Source organism: Scyliorhinus canicula, chromosome 6 (assembly GCF_902713615.1).
Source record: "Scyliorhinus canicula chromosome 6, sScyCan1.1, whole genome shotgun sequence".
Lineage (NCBI taxonomy): Eukaryota > Metazoa > Chordata > Chondrichthyes > Carcharhiniformes > Scyliorhinidae > Scyliorhinus > Scyliorhinus canicula.
Window position 1 is genome coordinate 36181532 of NC_052151.1, and position 23409 is coordinate 36204940.

General features: G+C 47.1%; 1 protein-coding gene across 4 annotated transcripts in view; it reads right to left on the reverse strand.

Annotated features, from left to right (window-relative positions):
• Positions 1-23409, reverse strand: part of amd1 (adenosylmethionine decarboxylase 1) — an 86647-nt gene that overhangs the window by 30038 nt on the left and 33200 nt on the right. The window contains exons 2-3 of one of the 4 annotated variants that reach the window (XM_038799153.1): positions 6626-6712; positions 227-325 (exon numbers count right to left, since the gene is read on the reverse strand). The exons of 1 other annotated variant lie outside the window; for it this stretch is intronic. In XM_038799153.1, the coding sequence (XP_038655081.1) occupies positions 227-325; positions 6626-6712 (186 nt within the window). Of the gene's footprint in view, positions 1-226; positions 326-6625; positions 6713-10560; positions 10679-23409 lie in introns of all 4 variants that reach the window. 2 more of the 4 variants (XM_038799156.1, XM_038799154.1) reach the window with 2 other exon arrangements.

Sequence of the window (23409 nt, forward strand, 5' to 3'; positions counted from 1 at the left end):
TTGAGTGGCCAGGTTTTGCAGTATTAAATCTGCAGAGATCTGCAGCTTTCGGTACTTCAACCCAATGGGCATTAAAAAATCAAAGGAACAGGTGTGGGCCATTTGGCCCCTTGCTCCTGCTGGGATGGTTGATCAGATTGTGGCCTCACCCCCACTTTCCTTCCTGCTCCACATAGCTCTCAATTCTCTTGTAGATCAAATATGTGCCATGGATATAGTCACTGACCTTGTCTCCACTGCTCTCTGTGGAAGAGATCCCAAGGACCAACAAACCTCTGAAAGAAAATCCTCTTCTTCCTCCTCATCTGTCTTAAACGGGAGACCCCTTATTTAAAAAAAAATTCAATTAAGGGCAATTTAGTGTAGCCAATCCACCTGCCCTGCACATCTTTGGGTTGTGGGGGTGAGACCCACGCAACAACTTGCTTTCCTACAGATCTTGGTATCATTGGCTACAATATAGTTGACCCCTTCATTCAATTCATTGATACAGATTGGAAATAGTTGAGGCCCAGCACAAAGTCACAGTTTGACAACCTGAAAATGACCTATTTATCCTGACCGTCTCCTGTCAGTCAGCATGTGATCCATGCAAATGAATCAGCCCCTACACCACCAGCTCTTACCTGGAGGCAACCTTTTGTGTGGCACCTTTTAGAATACCTTTTGGAAATCCAAATACATTACATATACTGGCATCCCTTTACCCACCCTGCTTGTTGCATCCTCAAAAAGTCCAAGAAATTTCAGAAAACCATGTTGACTCTGCCTGATCATATTAGGATTTTCTAAATGTCTTGCTACTACTCCTTAATGATGGATTCTGGCATTTTCCAAAGACATAGGTTTGTCTAACTGGTCTATAGTTGCCTTTCTGCCTCTCTCCATGAACAGATCTGTTACATTTGCAGTTTTACAATCCACTGGACCCTTTCTCGAATCTAGGGATCCACTAGCCAATGCAGGCATTCTTTTTTAAAAAAAATAAATAATTTTTATTAAGGTTTTCACAAAATATAAACAAAACAATATTAACAAAACAACCATGGTAAAAACCCAAGAACAACACCCACCCAACTACAAAAGCAACTACACAAAAAAAAGCAAGCAACAAAAAGGAAAGAGATAACACCCGCCACATCCAACAAACCCATGTACACAATTCTCCCTCCCACCAAACCCAACCCCCCCCTCCCACCGAACCCAACCCCCCCCCCCCCCCCCCCCACCCCGGGTTGCTGCTGCTGCCGGCCTATTTCCCTACCGTTCTGCCAGGAAATCCAGGAAAGGCTGCCACCGCCTAAAGAACCCTTGTACTGATCCCCTCAGGGCAAATTTCACCTTCTCCAATTTGATGAACCCCGCCATATCATTGATCCAGGCTTCCACGCCTGGGGGCCTCGCATCCTTCCATTGAAGCAAGATCCTCCCCCGGGCTACTAGGGACGCAAAGGCTAGAACACCGGCCTCTTTCGCCTCCTGCACTCCCAGCTCCACTGCAACCCCAAAAATTGCGAGTCCCCAGCCTGGCTTGACCCTGGATCCCACCACCCTCGACACCGTCCTTGCTACCCCCTTCCAAAATTCCCCCAGCGCTGGGCATGCCCAGAACACATGGGCGTGGTTCGCTGGGCTCCCCGAGCACCTAGTACACCTGTCCTCGCCCCCGAAAAACCTACGCGTCCTCGTCCCAGTCATGTGGGCCCTATGTAGCACCTTGAACTGTATGAGGCTAAGCCTCGCACAGGAAGAGGGGGAATTCACCCTTTCCAGGGCATTCGCCCACGTCCCCTCCTCAATCTCCTCACCCAGCTCCTCTTCCCATTTACCCTCCAGCTCCCCCACCGAGGCCTCGTCTACCTCCTGCATTACGCGGTATACGTCTGAAATCCTCCCTCCTCCAACTCACACCCCCGAGAGCACCCTGTCCCTTACCCCACGTGGGGGCAGCAGAGGGAACCCCTCCACCTGCAGCCTGGCAAACGCCCTAACCTGCATGTACCTAAACATGTTCCCCGGGGGGAGCCCAAACTTCCCCTCTAACTCACCCAGGCTCGCGAACCTCCCATCCACAAACAGGTCCCTCAACCTCCTAATATCTACCCTGTAACAGCCCAGAAATCCGCCATCGATGCTACCTGGAACAAACCGGTGGTTCCCCCGTATCGGGGACTCCATCGAGCCCCCCACCTCCCACCTATGCCGTCTCCATTGCCCCCAAATTTTGAGGGTAGCCGCCACCACCGGGCTCGTGGTATACCTCGTTGGAGGGAGCGGCAACGGCGCCGTTACCAGCGCCTCCAGGCTCGTGTCCACACAGGACGCCATCTCCATCCTCTTCCATGCTGCCCCTCCCTCGTCCATTACCCATTTACGCACCATCGCTGTGTTGGCAGCCCAATAGTACCCACAGAGGTTGGGCAATGCCAGCCCTCCCCTATCCCTGCCCCGCTCCAAGAACACCCTTCTCACCCTCGGAGTCCCATGCACCCATGCAAATCCCGTAATACTCCTGTTGACTCTCCTAAAAAAGGCCTTCGGGATAAGGATGGGACGGCACTGGAACAGGAACAAAAACCTCGGGAGCACCGTCATCTTGACGGACTGCACCCTACCCGCCAGTGACAGCGGTAACATATCCCACCTTTTGAACTCCTCCTCTATTTGCTCCACCAACCTTGTGAGGTTGAGCTTGTGCAGGGCCCCCCAGCTCCACGACTCCCTCAGCGCCATGGCCAGGGGCTCAATTGCCAACGCAAAGAGCAAAGGGACAGGGGACACCCCTGTCTCGTCCCCCGGTGCAGCCAAAAGTACTCCGACCTCCTCCTATTCGTGGCTATGCTCGCCATCGGGGCCTCATAAAGCAACCTCACCCAACGGACAAACCCCTCCCCAAACCTTTCCAACACCTCCCACAGATACCCCCACTCAACCCTATCAAAGGCCTTCTCCGCATCTAATGCCACCATTATCTCCGCCTCCCCTTCCACAGCCGGCATCATAATGACATTGAGAAGCCTTCGTGTGTTGGTATTCAACTGCCTTGCCTTTACAAACCCCGTCTGGTCCTCGTGAATGACCCCGGCACACAATCCTCTATTCTTGCAGCTAAGATCTTTGCCAACAGCTTGGCGTCTACATTTAGCAGCGAGATCGGCCTATATGACCCACACTGCAGGGGGTCCTTGTCCCGCTTAAGGATCAAGGAAATCAGCGCCCGTGACATAGTTGGGGGCAAAGCCCCCCCCCTCCCTTGCCTCGTTAAAGGTCCGAACCAACAGGTCCGCATAAATTTTATAAAATTCGGCCGGAAAACCATCCGGTCACGGCGCCTTCCCCGACTGCATGCTCCCTATCCCTTTAACCAGCTCCTCCAGCTCAATCGGTGCCCCCAGTCCCTCCACCTTCCCCATCTCCACCGTCGGAAATCGCAGCTTGTCCAAGAAGCGCCCCATTGCCCCCCCCCCCCCCCCCCCAACCGGGGGTTCAGACCGGTACAATTCCCCATAAAAGTCCCCATGCAGTCATTCTTTTAAGATACTACAATATAGCCCATGAGGTCCAGAGGAATTCGATCAGTCTTTAGTCTCAGTCACCTGAGACTATTCACCTGAGGAAGGAGCTGCGCTCCGAAAGCTCGTGTTTGAATCATAGAACATAGAACAGTAAAGCACAGAACAGGCCCTTCGGCCCTCAATGTTGTGCCGAGCCATGATCACCCTACTCAAACCCACGTATCCACCCTATACCCGTAACCCAACAACCCCCCCCCCCCCAACCTTACTTTTATTAGGACACTACGGGCAATTTAGCATGGCCAATCCACCTAACCCGCACATCTTTGGACTGTGGGAGGAAACCGGAGCACCCGGAGGAAACCCACGCACACAGGGGGAGGACGTGCAGACTCCACACAGACAGTGACCCAGCCGGGAATCGAACCTGGGACCCTGGAGCTGTGAAGCATTTATGCTAACCGCCATGCTACCCTGCTGCCCCTATCAAACCTGTTGGACTTTAACCTGGTGTTGTAAGACTTCTTACTTAGTCTCAGTAGTTTCCTAATGTTTTTCCCACACGCTAGGGATTGTTTTCAGCCCCTCCTGTTTCCCTCGATCTACTTTCTTGGAATTTTTGTGCGTCTCCGTCTGTGAATATTTGTTCAGAGGAAATAATCCAGTTGTCAGCGGATTACACATCAATGGTGGACAGTAAACCAAGGTCAATGCTGCCTTAAGCTTCGCCTATTTTTAGTTATGAACCGATGTGCTAAGTAAACATGCTATTCTGTTTGGCTTGTTTATACAGCCCGACTACAAATCAAGACACTTGCAAGCAGCAAAGCAAGAACTCAACTTTCAACTGAGAATTTTAAATGCACTCCCAAGTACATCATTCAACAAGCTTTGTTTAAAATTGAAGTCAAAGTCCAAGGACTAAGAACATGTTTAAAATTAGGCCAAACATGTTACTTCATTCATTCATGGGATGTGGGCATCGCTGGCTATGTCAGCATTCATTGCCCACCCTTAAATGCCCTCATGAAGCTGGTGCCAAGCTGTCTTCTTGAACCGCTGCAGTCCCAGAGGTGTGGGTACACCCACAGTGGTGTTAGAAAGGGATTTCCAGACTTTTGGCCCGGCGACAATGAAGGAATGGCGATATTACTGAGTCGGAAAGGCGAGTGGTTGCCCAAGGAACCTTGGTGAGTTCCAGCAGTGCATCTTGTAGATGGTATACACGGCTGCCACTGTGCATTGGTGGTGAAGGGAGTCGATGTTTGAGGGTGAGGTGCGAATCAAGCCGGCTGCTTTGTCCTGGATGGTGTTGAGCTTCTTGAGTGTTGTTGGAGCTGCACTCATCCAGGCAAGTGGAGTGTATTCACACTCCTGACTTGTGCCTTGTAGATGGTTAACAAGCTTTGGGGAGAAGGGAGAGGAGTTACTCGCCAGAGAATTCCCAAGCCCCTGAACTGCTCTAGTGGCCACACTGCGGGTCCAGCTCAATTTCTGGTCACCCCAAGATGTTAAAAGTGAAGGATTCGGCATTGGTAATGTTGCTGTATGTCAGGGGAAGATGGTCAAGATTCTCTCTTGTTGGAGATGGTCACTGCTTGGCACTTGTTTGGAGTGAATTTGAATGCTGTCCAGGTCTTGTAGGATATGGACGTGGACTACTTCAGTATGTGAGGAGTCACGAGCGGTTTCTAACATTGTGCAATCATTAGCGAACATCTCCACCTCTGACCTTATGATGGAAGGAAGGTTATTGATGAGCAGCTGAAAGTGGTTGGACCTAGGACACAATCCTGATGAGCTCCCGCAGCAATATCTTTTGACCACCCCCCCCCCCCCGTGGAACCTAAACTGGGCACAAGGGAGCAGGTTATTACTAGCAAGTGCCGCTTGAGAGTCCCTTCCATCACTTGACCAATGATTGAGAGTATACTGATGGGATGGGAACTTGCCGAGTTGGATTTGTCCTGCTTTTTCGGATCTGGACATACCTGGGCAATTTTCCACATTGTCGGGTGAATGCCAGTGTTGTAGCTGCAGCGGCATCAGCTTGGCGAGGCACATGGCAGGTTCTGGAGCACAGGTCTTCAGTACTTCTGCCGGAATGTTGTCAGAGCCTCGAGTATACAGTGCCTTCAGCTGTTTCTGGATTCTTCTGGTTTCATTCCTTTGAGACTTAGTAGCTGGGCCATTTCAGAGGGCATTTAAAACTCACCCACATTGCTGCGGGTCAGGAGTCACATGTCGGCCAGACCAGCAAAGATTCCCTTCCTCAAGGACATTATTTGGTAACTGAATTTAAATTCCGCCAGCTGCTGTGATGGGACATGAACCTGCATTGCCAAAGCCTAGGCCTCTGGGTTGCTCGTCCTGTCACAGCACCACTATGCTACCACCTTTCCGTGACACCTTAATTCAGCAAGGCTGCCAACTTTGTTTTGCAAAGAAAATGTCATGCCTTAATTTAGAATAAACTTCAATATTTTCAGTGATCAAAATGAAATAAATATACTTTTGACATAAAGTCCATCTATGCAAAACCTTTACAACTCAGTTATGTTAGTCAACTAACAGAGATAACACTCAGAATACAGTGCTAAAATCCTGGAAACGTGCCCAACCAAAATGACTAGGTGATTCAGGCTGAAAGAAATATAGCCGCAGAATGACTGCGAACGTGTTGATGTCTCCAAGCTGCTGTCATGCATCTTATTGTACTCATAAAATTTAACACGCCATCAAATTATTTACAATTCCCCAATTAGTGATCTGATCTCTTGCCTCTTAATTTTCAGATTCATTCAAATAATTATGACGCACAAAGTTCTGATACTTTGCCAAAGAGTATTTTAACTATTCAGTTATACTAAAGTTTGATAAACTTCCTGATCTATGACGGGCAGCATAACCAACCGAGTGACTAAAAATTAGAAGTGGACCACGGTTAATTAGGGAAAGCCTAAGTATTAAAGTAGCACCCTCTAATTTATTTTACGCACCTATATTCCACATCCTAAAGAGTGCTCTCGCAACACATATCTGTTGGTTATTCAACCTACATCCTCTCCAATTCTAAGTAGATTCATATAAAATATCAAATATTCAAATACCTGAGTATATAGGCTTCCTGCCTGTCTGTCTTTGTCACACTTATGATCAAACAATGCACATTTTCCAATAGCTTGTCCCACTCAAACCTACAAAAAAAAAAGAAACTTTATTTAGTTTTGGAAAACAATTCCAAAAGTGACAACCCTTGCGTTACACAAATTACACAATATCCCGTAGATTTCACCCACCAAAACAAACCCTTTCCAAACTTAGCATTTTAACAATCTTAAAAGAAACGTAATGCAGCAAGGAGAACATGTAAATATTCTGATTATCTGTTGTATGCAGACCACACAGATGCAGACCACCACCCGAGGTGGTGATTTAGACTTGTTCCACAAGTGTTTGTTTTGCACTTCAGGAATTACAATGCTTAACTGAAATAGAACAAGTAGTTATGAACTTGAAATGGAATGGTCTGGTAACAGGGTTTAGATTCTCAATCAACAGCATGGTGGTAGCGACCAAGGTCAAAACTCTTTTAAGATCTAGTTTTGTGCAACGAGGCATGGTTAATCAGTAATCTCATGGTAAAGATCCTCTGGGTATGATGATAATACAATTAAATCCATAATGCGTTTGAAAGCAACATACTAGAGTCCACAACAATCTTAACGAAGGCAGGGGGAGAACCAAAGGGGTTAGTGAAAGAGGAGTGATGGATCGGACCAGGAAGGGTGGAGTCCCGGGGGGGGGGGGGGGGGGGGGGGGTTTGGGAGATCCGCCGGGGTTTCCTGTGCGAGGTTCAGTCTGGGTGTTTAAATAGTTACTCTGGACTTAGAAGTCCCTTCTGACTCTTAAGCAGAGTTAGCGATGTAAATCACTTCTGCCGGATGGTTCCCAGCCCAGTGAGATTGTCCAGGGAAAGTTAGCACTTCTAGGCAATTGTTGGATAAACTCTTATGTGCATCATTGGGGGTTCCCCCGAAATGCAACGCTGGGGAACCAGGAAGTTCTTTGCTTCAACAGCAGATATCATTGCATTACAAGCATGATGAATCAACTGCCAAATTTGATGTTCAACGTTTATTTCAACTTGTGATCCAATAAAATAAAGGAGAGCTATATTTTTTCTAATAATAATCTTTATTGTCACAAGTAGGCGTACATTGCAATGAAGTTACTGTGAAAATCCCCTAGTCACCACACTCCGGCGCCTGTTCGGGTACAGAGGGCAAATTCAGAATGTCCAAATTACCTAACAGCCCGCTTTTAGGGACTGGTGGGAAGAAACCGGAGCACCCGGAGGAAACCCACACAGCCACAACGAGAAAGTGCAAACTCTGCACAGATAGTGGCCCAAGCCGGGAATCGAACCTGGTCCCTGGCGCTGTAAAGCAACAGTGCTAACCACTGTGCTTTAATGAGAGTCCAGTTCTCCAGGGCGCCTGTTGATTCGATCTCTAATGGGATGACATAAGAATGTGAGTATGGAGATTTAAAGTCTGAACTCATCCGACAGAATTGTGGTGGATGGCATGGTGGCACAGTGATTAGCACTGCTGCCTCACGGCACTGAGGACCAGGGTTCGATTCGTGTGGAGCTTGTACATTCTCCTCGTGTCTGTGTGGGTCTCACCACCACAACCCAAAGATGTACAGGGTAGGTGGACTGGCCACGCTAAATTGCCCCTTAATTGGAAATGAATTGGGTATTCCAAATTTATAAAAAACAAAAAAAAAGATGAATTGTGGTGGATGTTGCACATAATTTACTCTCCGACTCCGACAAGATAAATAAGATCTTACCCTCGCCAAGGCTATCCAGTTAATTAAGACTGCCTCAGCTATATGAACAACACAGGGCCATTCTAAGGGGAGAACACACTTCATGAGGCAGAAACCAATCCTTGGTCCACCTCAAGACTTGATAGACATGAACCAGGAGCCCTTAGGGATGCTCCGCCATTTAATGAGATCTCAGCAATGGATCAAAGTTCATGTCGCAGCCCTGCCAGTACCCAGGCTTACCGGGGGCAGCTAATGATCCTTCCAGCAGACTAATTCCAAAGGAAGCTTCATGAGAAGAGCCCACACAAGGAATCCTCGTCAAAGTCCCAAAGTCAAATGGAATAATGAAAAACCTCCCCAGATTACATTGCAGTAGTCCGCTCTCCCAATCTGCCAACACAACGTTGAGGGTCTGTCGGCAGTCACGCAAAGCCTCTTGGAACTCCTTGCTGCCCAACAATCCACTGATATGATTTGCCTGCAATAAATCCACATCGGAACAGAAGAATCAGGCCGCTTTACCATCAAAGGTGACAACCTCCTGTGCTCCACCCTCTTGCCAATCTTCTGGTAATGATCACTTTCTCTGACACCCCAGCAATTGGTAGGTTCCACATGGCCATGTCTACAAGCCCCCAAAGCACCAGCTGGGAGCAGCAAGTCTTGCCCACCTTCCCCCACACAGCCATCTATGTGGTGAACTTCAACAGCCCCCATTCACTCTGGGGATACCCAGTGCTAGAACTGTGACAGTGAAGTGCTTGCAGGGTGCGCATTCAGAAATTGTCTGGCCACCATGACCCCATACAGTAAGGAGCATTCCATTCAGCCAGAAGGATTACTCTCCTGATCGGTTTACTTACTGGGACACCCCACCCAGCACAGGGCCTTTTATTAGATGACTTCCTGCACAGCCAACACCGCCCTCTACTCGTTCACATAGGCTTTCATGTTCCAGTAGTCAACATCCCCAAGGGGATGCAACAGAACCTCCAGAAAGTCAACTGGAAAAGATAGTGAAACCCCGGAACCACTGTGAAACATCTCTACTGACAAAGCATCTCTGTGGTGTCATCTACAAAGCAGCCGGCATGGCAATTCCTCGAGGCTACCAAACCATCTATATACAATGTTTCTAAAGTGCAGATGGAGGCCATTGGCCCCTTCAAGTCTGCGTCAACCCTCTGAAAGAACACCATACACAGGCCCACTCCCCTACCCTATCCCCATAACCCCACCTAACCTGCACATCTTTGGGCACTAAGGGGCAAATTTAGCATGATCAATCCCCCTAACCTGTACATCTTTGGACTGTGGAAGGAAACCAGAGCATCCAGAGGAAACCCACACAGACACAAGGAGAAAGTACAAACTCCACACTGTCACCCAAAGCCGGATTTGAACCCAGGTCCCTGTCGCTGTGAGGCAGCAGTGCTAACCACTGTCCCACCGTTAGGCCGCATGCTTAGACAAAGAGAGTGCTGCCCTTTCAAGGGCATATGAAGCATCAGAGGACACAGATAGGAGACCATCAGATCAAGACCGTGAGTGTAGCACATCACAACAAGTGGGAGGAAACAGTACAGCGGGCAGAAAATGTTTTATGAGAGATGAATGCATTCCTTGAGTCATGATGTTAGTGTTTATCTTAAACTCTAAGCAGCTAGTACGCCCACATCTGGAGTGCACATTCGGTTTGGAATCCACACTTTCAGAGATATACAGCTTATAAAGAGAGTGTGAAGATGTGATACCAGGAAAAGTGTAAGGCATGAGGGGAATACCTTATGAAGAACAATTAAGAATTCTTGGATTACAATCTTTAAAGAGAAGATTAGTTTTTGATCTAATTGAAGTTTATAAATTGATACATGGCATTACTACCTCCAAGCCTGAAAACCTCCTTTACTCCCAATTACTGCATTTTTTGTGGTCATCAGTATAAACTTACAAAAATTTAGCTCATGTCTTGATAGTTGTAAAAACATTTTAACCACACATTATTGTTGATACTTTGCTTAATTTTGTTGCGAATGCCGAAAATGTACTGACTTTTAGGAGATTTGTTAGAAACAGTGTAATTTCTATGTAAGTATTGTTTGACGTTCTTGATGTTTTTGTTTTTAATACTGTGCCAATGTGCTTTGTACTGAATGGCAATAATTATAAATAAAACTGTAGCAGAACTAAACTTCACACTCACCAGCAGCAAGTGCTGAAACCGTCACCTTGGGACAGGCCAAAAGCCACCCACTCAAAACTGCCCCTCAGTTACTCCCAACCATGTTTCCAGCCACCTGTTTGCCATAGCCGAGGGACCCCTGGACAAAAATACCAGAAGACACACACAGGGTGAACTAAGACATCACCACATGCAACACAGAAAATACATCAGTCCCGTCCCCTTTGAGGTTGCAGAATTAAAGAAGGTCCGACAGGGTGGGAAGTGTCACAAGACAGCAGGATATGACAATTTATGGACCTCGAGCTCTTGCTGGGCTGACCCAATTTTACACAATGGCCAGAAATTCCGACACCATTCCAAAGAAATGGTGGACAGCAAAAGGCATCGGCATACCAAAACCCAGAAAAGACGCCATACATGCAGCTAGCTACCATCCGATCTCTCTCCAGTCGGTCCCATATAAAATCCTTGAAAACCTCATCCTTCAGCACATATCCCCAATTGTAGAACAAGTCCTGAGCATCGGCCAAGCTGATTTCCACAAGGACCGCAGCACCTCACAGCTACCTCCCCCCACCGTTTGGCAAATGGGTCTCCTCCTGAAGATGTCACGTCCCTGCCCGAGTGACTAAAAGCATCGGAATACTCTTCAACAATCAAAGGTTCAAGGTTCATCTTGGACAGGCAAAAAAAGTAAATGGAAAAGGCAAACCAGCGGACTCTCCCAAGGTTCGGGGCAGCAGGGTAGCATGGTGGTTAGCATAAATGCTTCACAGCTCCAGGGTCCCAGGTTCGATTCCCGGCTGGGTCACTGTCTGTGTGGAGTCTGCACGTCCTCCCCCTGTGTGCGTGGGTTTCCTCCGGGTGCTCCGGTTTCCTCACACAGTCCAAAGATGTGCGGGTTAGGTGGATTGGCCATGCTAAATGCCCGTAGTGTCCTAATAAAAGTAAGGTTAAGGGGGGGGGGTTGTTGGGTTACGGGTATAGGGTGGATACGTGGGTTTGAGTAGGGTGATCATGGCTCGGCACAACATTGAGGGCCGAAGGGCCTGTTCTGTGCTGTACTGTTCTATGTTCAGTATTGGCTCTAACCCTGTTTAGCTTAGAACATAAGAACGAGGAGTAGGCCATCTGGCCCCTCGAGCCTGCTCTGTCATTGAGATCATGACTGATCTTTTGTGGACTCATCTCCACTTTCCCATCTGAACACCATAACCCTTAATCCCTTTATTCTTCAAAAAAAACATCTTTATCTTAAAAACATTTAATGAAGGAGCATCAACTGCTTCACTGGGCAAGGAATTCCATAGATTCACAACCCTTTGGGTGAAGAAGTTCCTCCTAAACTCAGTCCTAAATCTACTTCCCCTTATTTTGAGGTTATGCCCCCTAATTCTGCTTTCTCCCGCCAGTGGAAACAACCTGCCCGCATCTATTCTGTCTATTCCCTTCATAATTTTATATATTTCTATAAGATCCCCCCCGCATCCTTCTAAATTCCAACGAGTACAGTCCCAGTCTACTCAACCTCTCCTCGTAATCCAACCCCTTCAGGTCTGGGATTAACCTAGTGAATCTCCTCTGCACACCCTCCAGCGCCAGTACGTCCTTTCTCAGGTAAGGAGACCAAAACTGAACACAATATTCCAGGTGTGGCCTAACACCATATACAATTGCAGCATAACCTCCCTAGTTTTAAACTCCAGCCCTCTAGCAATGAAGGACATAATTCCATTTTCCTTCTTGATCACCTGTAAGACAACTTTTGCGACTCAAGCACTAGCACACCCAAATCTTTCTGCACAGCAGCATGCTTTAATATTTTATTATTTAAATAATAATCCCTTTTGCTGCTTTTCCTATCAAAATGGATAACCTCACATTTGTCAACATTGTAATCCATCTGCTGGACCCTAGCCCTTTCACTGAACCGATCCAAATCCCTCTGCAGACTTCCGCATCCTCTGCACTTTTTGCTTTACCTCTCATCTTGGTGTCGTCTGCAAATTTGGACACATTGCACTTGGTCCCCAACTCCAAATCATCTATGTAAATTGCGAACAATTGTGGGCCCAGCACTGATCCCTGAGGGACACCACTAGCTACTGATTGCCAACCAGAGAAACACCTATTAATCCCCACTCTTTGCTTTCTATTAATTAACCAATCCTCTATCCATGCTACTACTTTATCCTTAATGCCATGCATCTTTATCTTATGCAGCAACTTTTTGCGTGGCACCTTGTCAAATGCTTTCTGGAAATCCAGATATACCACATCCATTGGCTCCCAGTTATCTACCGCACTGGTAATGGCCTCAAAAAATTTCACTAAATTAGTTTGGCACGACCTGCCCTTTATGAACCCATGCTGCGTCTGCCCAATGGGACAATTTCCATCCAGATGCCTCGCTGTTTCTTCCTTGATGCTAAATTCCAGCATCTTCCCTACTACCGAAGTTAAGCTCACTGGCCTATAATTACCCACTTTCTTTCTATCTCCTTTATTAAACAGTGGTCTCACGTTTGCCAATTTCCGATCCGCCGGGACCACCCCAGAGTCTAGTGAATTTTGGTAAATTATCACTAGTGCATTTGCAATTAATCTCCCACTAAATCCTTGCCATTTAGTATGCTTTTTCCTTCAATATGATACTCTCACTTATTTCCTTAGATACCCACGGTCGATTTTTCCTCTTTCTACCGTCCTTCCTTTCTGTTGGTATAAACCTTTGATGAGCACTGTGAAAAATCGCTTGGAAGGTTCTCCACTATTCCTCAACATAAAGTCTACCAGGGTTTAAACTAGTTCAGCAGGGGATTGGGAACCTGATTTTTAGCTCCAGTACACAAGAAGCTGAGAGTAGTGAGGTCATGAGTAAGGTTTCAACGGTGCAGGAGTGTACCGGCAGGAAGGAAGGTGGTTTAAAGTGCGTCTACTTCAATGCCAGGGGCATCCGGAATAAGGTGGGTGAGCTTGCGGCATGGGCAACGGCACCGCTGCTGCTCCCTCAGACGAGGTATACCACGAGCCCAGTGGTGGCAGCTACCCTCAAGATTTGGGGGCAATGGAGGCAGCACAGGGGGGTCCCCAATACTGGGGACTCGCAATATTTGGGATTGCAGTGAAGCCGGAAGTGCAGGAGGCGAAAGAGGCCGGTGTTCTGGCCTTTGCATCCCTAGTAGCCCGGCGGAGGATTCTTCTTCAGTGGAAGGATGCGAGGCCCCCAAGCGTGGAGGCCTGGGTCAACGATATGGCGGGGTTTATTAAATTGGAGAGGGTGAAATTTGTCCTAAGGGGGTCAGTGCAAGGTTTTCAGGAGATGGCAACCATTCCTAGATTTCCTGGCAGAACGGTAAAAACAAAAAGTCAGCAGCAGCCCGGGGGGGGGGGGTTTGTCTCTTTGTTTTTGATTTGGGTTGAATATCTGTTTTTGCCAATGACGGGCGTTAATTTATTGTTTCTCTTTTGTATTTACGGCCGGGAGGGGGGGGGGAGGGGGGGGGGGGGGGGGGTCTGTTTTTTTTTTGTTCTTAGAATTTTCTGTTATTGTTTTCTTTTATGTGAAAATGTGAATAAAATTTTTTTGTTTTTTTTTAAAAAAGAGAGCTTGCCCTCTTAAAAGAGGGTTGGTATCTGGGACTTCAATATTGTGACCATTTCGGAGACATGAATAGAGCAGGGCGAGGAATGGTTGTTCCAGGTGCCGGGGTTTAGATATTTCAGTAAGCTCAGGGAAGGTGGTAAGAGAGGGGGAGGGGTGGCATTGTTAGTCAAGGACAGTATTATGGTGGCTGAGAGGACATTTGATGAGGACTCGAATACTGAGGTAGTATGGGCTGAGTTTAGAAACAGGAAAGGAGAGGTCACCCTGTTAGGAGTTTTCTATAGGCCTCCGAAAAGTTCCAGAGATGTAGATGAAAGGATTGCAAAGATGATTCTGGATAGGAGAGAAAGTAACAGGGCAGTTGTTATTGGGGACTTTAACTTTCCAAATATTGACTGGAAACACTATAGTTCAAGTACTTTAGATGGGTCTGTTTTTGTCCAATGTGTGCAGGAGGGTTTCCTGATGCAGTATGTAGATAGGCCAACGAGAGGCGAGGCCGTATTGGATTTGGTACTGGGTAATGAACCAGGGCAGGTGTTGGATTTGGAGGTAGGTGAGCACCTTGGTGAAAGTGACCACAATTCGATTACGTTTACTTTAGCGATAGAAAGGGATAGGTATACACCGCAGGGCAAGAGTTATAGCTGGGGGAAAGGCAATTGTGATGCGATGAGGCAAGACTTAGGATGCATCGGCTGGAGAGGAAAACTGCAGGGGATGGGCACAATGGAAATGTGGAGTATGTTCAAGGAACAGCTACTGCGTGTCCTTGATAAGTATGTACCTGTTAGGCAGGGAGGAAGTGGTCGAGCGAGGGAACCATGGTTTACTAAAACAGTTGAAACACTTGTCAAGAGGAAGAAGGAGGCTTATGTAAAGATGAGACTTGATGGTTCAGTTCAGGCGCTTGAGAGTTACAAGTTAGCTAGGAAGGCTCTAAAGAGAGAGACAAGAAGAGCTAGGCGAGGACATGAGAAGTCTTTGGCAGGTAGGATCAAGGATAACCCATAAGCTTTCTATAGATATGTCAGGAATAAAAGAATGACTAAATAAGAGTAGGGCCAGTCAAGGACAGTAGTGAGAAGTTGTGCGTGGAGTCAGAGGAGATAGGAGAGGTGCTAAATTAGTATTTTTCGTCTGTATTCACACAGGAAAAAGATAATGTTGTCGAGGAGAATACTGAGATACAGGCTACTAGACTAGAAGGACTTGAGGTTCATAAGGAGGAGGTGTTAGCGATTCTGGAAAGTGTGAAAATAGATACGTACCCTGGGCCGAATGGGATTTATCCTAGGATTCTCTGGGAAGCTAGGGAGGAGATTGCTGAGCCTTTGGCTTTGATCTTTAAGTCATCTTTGTCTACAGGAATAGTGCCAGAAGACTGGAGGATAGCAAATGTTGTCCCCTTGTTCAAGAAGGGGAGTAGAGATAACCCCGGTAACTATAGACCAGTGAGCCTTACTTCTGTTGTGGGAAAAGTCTTGGAAAGGTTTATAAGAGATAGGATGTATAATCATTTGGAAAGGAATAATTTGATTAGAGATAGTCAACATGGTTTTGTGAAGGTAGGTCGTGCCTCACAAACCTCATTGAGTTCTTCGAGAAGGTGACCAAACAGGTGGATGAGGGTAAAGCAGTTGATGTGGTGTATATGGATTTCAGTAAAGCATTTGATAAGGTTCCCCACGGTAGGCTATTGGAGAAAATACAGAAGCATGGGATACAGGGTGATTTAGCAGTTTGGATCAGAAATTGGCTAGCTGATAGAAGACAAAGGGTGGTGGTTGATGGGAAATGTTCTGACTGGTGTCCAGTTACCAGTGGTGTACCACAACAATCTGTTTTGGGGCTGCTGCTGTTTGTCATTTTTTTAAATGACCTGGGGGAGGGCGTAGAAGGATGGGTGAGTAAATTTGCAGATGACACTAAAGTCGGTGGAGTTGTGGACAGTGCAGAAGGATGTTACAAGTTACAGAGGGACATAGATAAGCTGCAGAGCTGGGCTGACAGGTGGCAAATGGAGTTTAATGCAGAAAAGTGTGAGGTGATTCATATTGGAAGGAATAACAGGAAGACAAAGTATTGGGCTAATGATAAGATTCTTTGTAGTGTGGACAAGCAGAGAGATCTCGGTGTCCATGTCCATAGATCCCTGAAAGTTGCCACACAGGTTGAGAGGATTGTTAAGAAGGCGTACGGTGTGTTAACTTTTATTGGTAGAGGAATTGAGTTTCGGAGACATGAGGTCACGTTACAGTTGTAGAAAACTCTAGTGCGGCCGCATTTGGAGTATTGTGTGCAGTTTTGGTCGTCGCACGTGGGAGCCATTCATGCAATTGTTCTGGGACCTGTTTGTGGCCAACGTACAAGAGGAAGAATAGTCGGGTGGCCAAGAATCAGGGGAAAATGGACGGGAATCGGGGGAAGGTAGCCGGGGGGGGGGGGGGGGGGGGGGGGTTTTACGGGTTCGTTATGGGGGTTTGATGGCAAGCTAAGGCCCAAAACCAAACTATAAATAAATGCCTATAAACATGTGCCGTGGCCATATTGGGGAATGTAAAATATGTATGCCAGCTAAGGGGGGAGGCCACAATTGTTGTTATGAAGATGCTTACCTGTAAATATACATGTTAAATTTTTGTGTTTCTTTTTTTCTCTCTAATAATTTGTAATTTGTCATATATAAAATATGAAAACTCAATAAAAAACATTTATAAAAAAAAAGTTTTGGTCGTCGCATTATAGGAAGGATGTGGAAGCATTGGAAAGGGTACAGAGGAGATTTACACGGATGTTGCCTGGTATGGAGGGAAGATCTTATGAGGAAAGGCTGAAGGACTTGAGGCTGTTTTCGTTAGAGAGAAGGAGGTCAAGAGGTGACTTAATTGAGGCATACAAGATGATTAGAGGATTAGATAAGGTGGACACTGAGAGCCTTTTTTCTCAAATGGTGATGTCCAGCACGAGGGGACATAGCTTTAAATTGAGGGGAGATAGATATAGGACAGATGTCAGAGGTAGGTTCTTTACTCAGAGAGTAGTAAGGGCGTGGAATGCCCTGCGTGAAACAGTAGTGGACTCGCCAACACTAAGGGCATTCAAATGGTCATTGGATAGGCATATGGACGATAAGGGAATAGTGTAGAGGGACTTGAGGGATTTCACAGGACGGCGCAACATCGAGGGCCGAAGGGCCTGTACTGTGCTGTAATGTTCTATGTACCGTAGCTAGCTCTTCTCTCATCCCATTGTAATCTCCTTTGTTTATGCACAAAACACTCGTGTTTGATTTTACCGTCTCACCCTCCATCTGTATTTTAAATTCCACCATATTGTGATTGCTCCTTCAGAGAGGATCCCTAACTATGAGATCATTAATCAATCCTGTCTCATTACACAGGACCAGATCTCGGACCACTTGTTCCCTCGTTGGTTCCATTACATAGTGTTCTAGGACATCCGAATGAATGGCTACAAGTTACAAGCACCACCCAACTCCAATATACATCGGAGTGACCTTAGATAGGACACTGACCTTCTGGGAACACCTAAAACGACTGCAGCCAAGGTCAGGCCCGGAAACAACTTGATTGCCCAACATGGGGTGCTGCTCCCACCACCCTCCAAATCTCAGCACTCACTTTCATACTCAGTCGCAGAGTACTGCTCCCCTGTTTGGTCAAGATGATCACACGCACATCATTACTGGAACACTACGCTCAACACCACTTCTTTGACTTCCTGTTCTGCCAAACATCGATCCTCCACATATCCACCGACACAACCCACAAAATGGTAGAAAAAGTTTGCAATCCTCCCACCTGTCTCTCTATACTGATCTATTCAGCCCACCCCCAAGCTACAACTCCCATCAAGGCAGCTGATCTGGAAAAACTCTCCCACACAGGACTTCCAGACAAATGAATGGGAATAATTGGACATGAAAATAAGTATCTGGTCACAAACCCAACACAACTGCCTGGTTTCAAACTTCCAAGGAAAGAGTAGTCCATCTATAACAGGTACAGGACTGGCAGGGTCCTGCATGGCCAACCTCCACAGATGCTACTTGGTGCCAGCCCCGTATGTGCCTGCGGGACAGAGAAAACTATGCACCACAGAAAGAAGGATGCCCAATCCACAGGCCCAGCAGAGGCCTATCTTCACTCAACACAGCAGGACCGGAAGAAACTGTTGGCTTCGGTACGTTGCATTTTCTAAATAAATAAATGGCTGATCTGATAGGAAGCTCTGAGACTGACCCCTGCACCCTGGGAAAGGGTGCCTGCCCATCCACTCTATCCATGCCCCTCATAATCTTTTAGACCTCTTATCAGGTCACCCCTCAACCTCCATCAGGGCGGCACAGTAGCACAGTAGTTAGCACTGTTGCTTCACAGCGCCAGGATTCCAGGCACGGGTCATTGTCTGTGCGGAGTTTACATGTTCTCCCTGTGTCTGCGTGGGTTTTCTCCGGGCGTTCTGGTTTCCTCCCACAAGTTCTGAAAGACGTGGTGTAAGGTAATTTGGACTCCCTCTGTGTACTCGAACAGGCGCAGGAATGTGGCGACTAGGAACTTTTCACAGTAACTTCATTGCGGTGTTAATGTAAACCTACTTGAGACAATAAAGATTATTATTATTAAGCTCTAGCTTACATCCCACCTACAACCAATAACCTATTATTCCCTTGCTTACCAAGAATCGGTCCACCGCTACCTTAAAAATATTCAAAGACCACATTCTCCCCGTGACTGTGTGGAGTTTGTACATTCTGTGTCCGTGTGGAGTTTGTACATTCTCCCCATGTCTGTTTGGGTTTCATCCCCACAACCCACAGTCCAAAGATGTGCGGGTTAGGTGGATTGGCCATGCTAAATTGCCCGTAGTGTAAAGGTTAATGGGGGGATTGTTGGGTTAGGGGTATGTGGGTTTAAGTGGGGTGATCATTGCTCGGCACAACATCGAGGGCCGAAGGGCCTGTTCTGTGCTGTACTGTTCTGTTCTTAACCCAAAGATTAGGTGGATTGGCTACGCTGAATTGCCCCTTAATTGGAAAAGAAATAATTGGGTACTCTAAATTTATAAAAAATATTCAAAGACTCTGCTTCCACCACCTTTTCAGGAAGAGAGTGTTCACAAGCCTGATAAAAGAGTTAGATAAATAGAGAAATACAGCACAGAACAGGCCCTTCGGCCCACGATGTTGCGCCGAACTTTTGTCCTAGGTTAATCAGAGAATTTTGGACAATTTTTCATGGCCAATCCACCCAACCTGCACATCTTTGGACTGTGGGAGGAAACCGGAGTACCCGGAGGAAACCCACGCAGTCACGGGGAGGATGTGCAGTCTCCACACACAGTGACCCAAGTCGAAATCGAACTTGGGACTCTGGAGCTGTGAAGCAATTGTGCTATCCACAATGCTACCGTGCTGCCCTTAAGAAGTTAACCTACACTCCATCATTCTACCCTAATCCATGTACCTATCCCATAGCCGCTTGACTCCAATAGTTTCCGGCTCAACTACTTCCACAGGCAGTGCATTCCATGCCCCCACTACTCTCTGGGTAAAGAACCTACCTCTGACATCCCCTCTATATCTTCCACCATTTATCTTAAATTTATGTCCCCTTGTAATGGTGCGTTCCACCCGCGGAAAAAGTCTCTGACTGTCTACTCTATCTGTTCCCCTAATCATCTTATAAACCTCTATCAAGTCGCCCCTCATCCTTCTCCGTTCTAATGAGAAAAGGCCTAGCACCCTCAACCTTTCCTCGTATGACCTACTCTCCATTCCAGGCAACATCCTGGTAAATCTCCTTTGCACCTTTTCCAAAGCTTCCACATCCTTCCTAAAATGAGGCGACCAGAACTGCACACAGTACTCCAAATGTGGCCTGACCAAGGTTTTGTACAGCTGCATCATCACCTCACGGCTCTTAAATTCAATCCCTCTGCTAATGAACGCTAGCACACCATATGCCTTCTTCACAGCTCTATCCACTTGAGTGGCAACTTTCAAAGATCTATGAACATAGACCCCAAGATCTCTCTGCTCCTCCACATTGCCAAGAACCCTACCATTAACCCTGTATTCCGCATTCATATTTGTCCTTGCAAAATGGACAACCTCACACTTGTCAGGGTTAAACTCCATCTGCCACTTTTCAGCCCAGCTCTGCATTCTATCTATGTCTCTTTGAAGCCGACAACAGCCCTCCTCACTATCCACTACTCCACCAATCTTCGTATCATCTGCAAATTTACTGACCCACCCTTCAACTCCCTTATCCAAGTCGTTAATGAAAATCACAAACAGCAGAGGACCCAGAACTGATCCCTGCGGTACACCACTGATAACTGGGCTCCAGGCTGAATATTTGCCATCCACTACCACTCTCTGACTTCTATCGGTTAGCCAGTTTGTTATCCAACTGGCCAAATTTCCCACTATCCCATGCCTCCTTACTTTCTGCACAAGCCTACAATATAAGTCTCCTTCTTCCTCTTAACAAGACATTCAACCTCTCTTGTCAACCATGGTTCCCTCACTCGACCATCTCTTCCCTGCCTGACAGGGACATACATATCAAAGACACGCAGTACCTGTTCCTTGAACAAGTTCCACATTTCACTTGTGTCCTTCCCTGACAGCCTATGTTCCCAACTTCTGCACTTCAATTCTTGTCTGACAGCATTGTATTTACCCTTCCCCCAATTATAAACCTTGCCCTATTGCACGCACCTATCCCTCTCCATAACTAAAGTGAAAGTCACAGAATTGTGGTCACTACCTCCAAAATGCTCCCCCGCTATCACCTGCCCTGGTTCATTACCAAGTACTAAATCCAATATGGCCTCCCCTCTGGTCGGACAAACTACATACTGTGTTAGAAAAGCTTCCTGGACACACTGCACAAACACTACCCCATCCAAACTATTTGATCTAAAGAGTTTCCACTCAATGTTTGGGAAGTTGAAGTCACCCATGACTACTACCCTGTGACTTCTGCACCTTTCCAAAATCTGTTTCCCAATCTGTTCCTCCACATCTCTGCTGCTATTGGGGGGCCTATAGAAAACTCCCAACAAGGTGACTGCTCCTTTCCTATTTCTGACTTCAACCCATATTACCTCAGTAGGCAGATCCCCCTCGAACTGCCTTTCTGCAGCTGTTATACTATCTCTAATTAACAATGCCACCCCACCACCTCTTTTACCATCCTCCCTAATCTTGTTGAAACATCTATAACCAGGGACCTCCAACAACCATTTCTGCCCCTCTTCTATCCAAGTTTCCGTGATGGCCACCACATCGTAGTCCCAAGTACCGATCCATGCCTTAAGTTCACCCACCTTATTCCTGATGCTTCTTGCATTAAAGTATACACTTCAACCCATCTCCTTGCTTGCAAGTACTCTCCTTTGTCAGTGTTACCTTCCCCACTGCATCACTACGTGCTTTGGCGTCCTGAATATCGGCTTCCTTAGTTGCTGGACTACAGATCCGGTTCCCATTCCCCTGCCAAATTAGTTTAAACCCTCCCGAAGAGTACTAGAAAACCCCCCCTCCCCAGCATATTGGTGCCCCTCTGGTTCAGATGCAACCCGTCCTGCTTGTACAGGTCCCACCTTCCCCAGAATGCGCTCCAATTATCCAAATACCTGAAGCCCTCCCTCCTACACCATTCCTGCAGCCACGTGTTCAACTGCACTCTCTCCCTATTCCTAGCCTCGCTATCACGTGGCACCGGCAACAAACCAGAGATGACAACTCTGTCTGTCCTGGCCTTTAACTTCCAGCCTAACTCCCTAAACTTGTTTATTACCTCCACACCCTTTTTCCTACCTACGTCGTTGGTACCAATGTGCACCACGACTTCTGGCTGCTCACCCTCCCCCTTCAGGATCCTGAAGACACGATCCGAGACATCCCTGGCCCTGACACCCGGGAGGCAACATACCTTTCGGGAGTCTCGCTTGCGACCACAGAATCTCCTATCTATTCCCCTAACCATTGAATCTCCTATTACTATTGCTTTTCTATGCTCCCCCCTTCCCTTCTGATCCCCAGAGCCAGACTCAGTGCCAGAGACCTGGCCGCTGGGGCCTTCCCCCGGTAGGTCATCCCCCCCAACAGCATCCAAAACGGTATACTTGTTTTGAAGGGGAACGGCCACGAGGGATCCCTGCACTGTCTGCCTGTTAGTTTTCTTTCCCCTGACTGTAACCCAGCTACTCTTGTCCAGTACCTTTGGTGTGGCTACCTCCCTTTAACTCCTCTCGATAACCCCCTCTGCCTCCCGGATGATCCGAAGTTCATCCAGCTCCAGTTCCTTAACACGGTCTCTGAGGAGCTGGAGTTGGGTGCACTTCCCGCAGGTATAGTCAGCGGGGACACCAGTGGTATCCCTCACCACCCACATCCTACAGGAGGAGCATGCAACTGCCCTAGCCTCCATCCCCTCTTACTTTACAGAATTAGCTGCCCCGTGGACCAACTGGACCTCCGCCCTCCGACTCTGCTTCCAGTCAGCTGTACTCTAAACTCCTGGCTCCCTTCACGCTCTTTGATAAATATAGGAAATGAAATGTAAGGAGCACCGTACTCCCTCCTCACCTAACTCCCTCAGTCACCAAACTCTCACTGTAGCACTCAAATGCCACAAGCTCAGCACTCCCTCAGTCACCAAACTCTCACTGTAGCACTCAAATGCCACAAGCTCAGCACTCCAGTGCAAACAAAGTCTGCACTGTAACTAGCTCCTATTTATGCTGTGACTCTAGCCTCTGAAAACTGGCCTAATGCAATTAACTAATTAACAAGCTCCAGCTGCAAGTAAGTACAAGTAGAACCTTGTTTAAAGCTGATTCAAAATTCACCTTCTTATAGACCAAACAGCAACTTTTAAGTTAATTAACTAAATAAAAGAAATACTAGACTTTAAATAAAAATGAACCCTTATACTCCCTCAGTCACCAAACTCTCACTGTAGCACTCAAACTCCGATGTAAAATAGGTGACCCCTTATTTTTAAACAGTGACTCCGAGTTCTAGATTTTCCCACACATGATCCTGTCCACATCCACCTTGTCAAGACCCGATCTTGTATGTTTCGATCAAACTAGATCCATAGACGGTTACACCAAGAGGGTGGCCATTCAGCCCATCGTGTCCACGTTGGTCCACAAAGATCTGACTACACTAATACCATTTTCCAGCACTTGGCCCATAGCTCTGGAGGTTGTGGCAG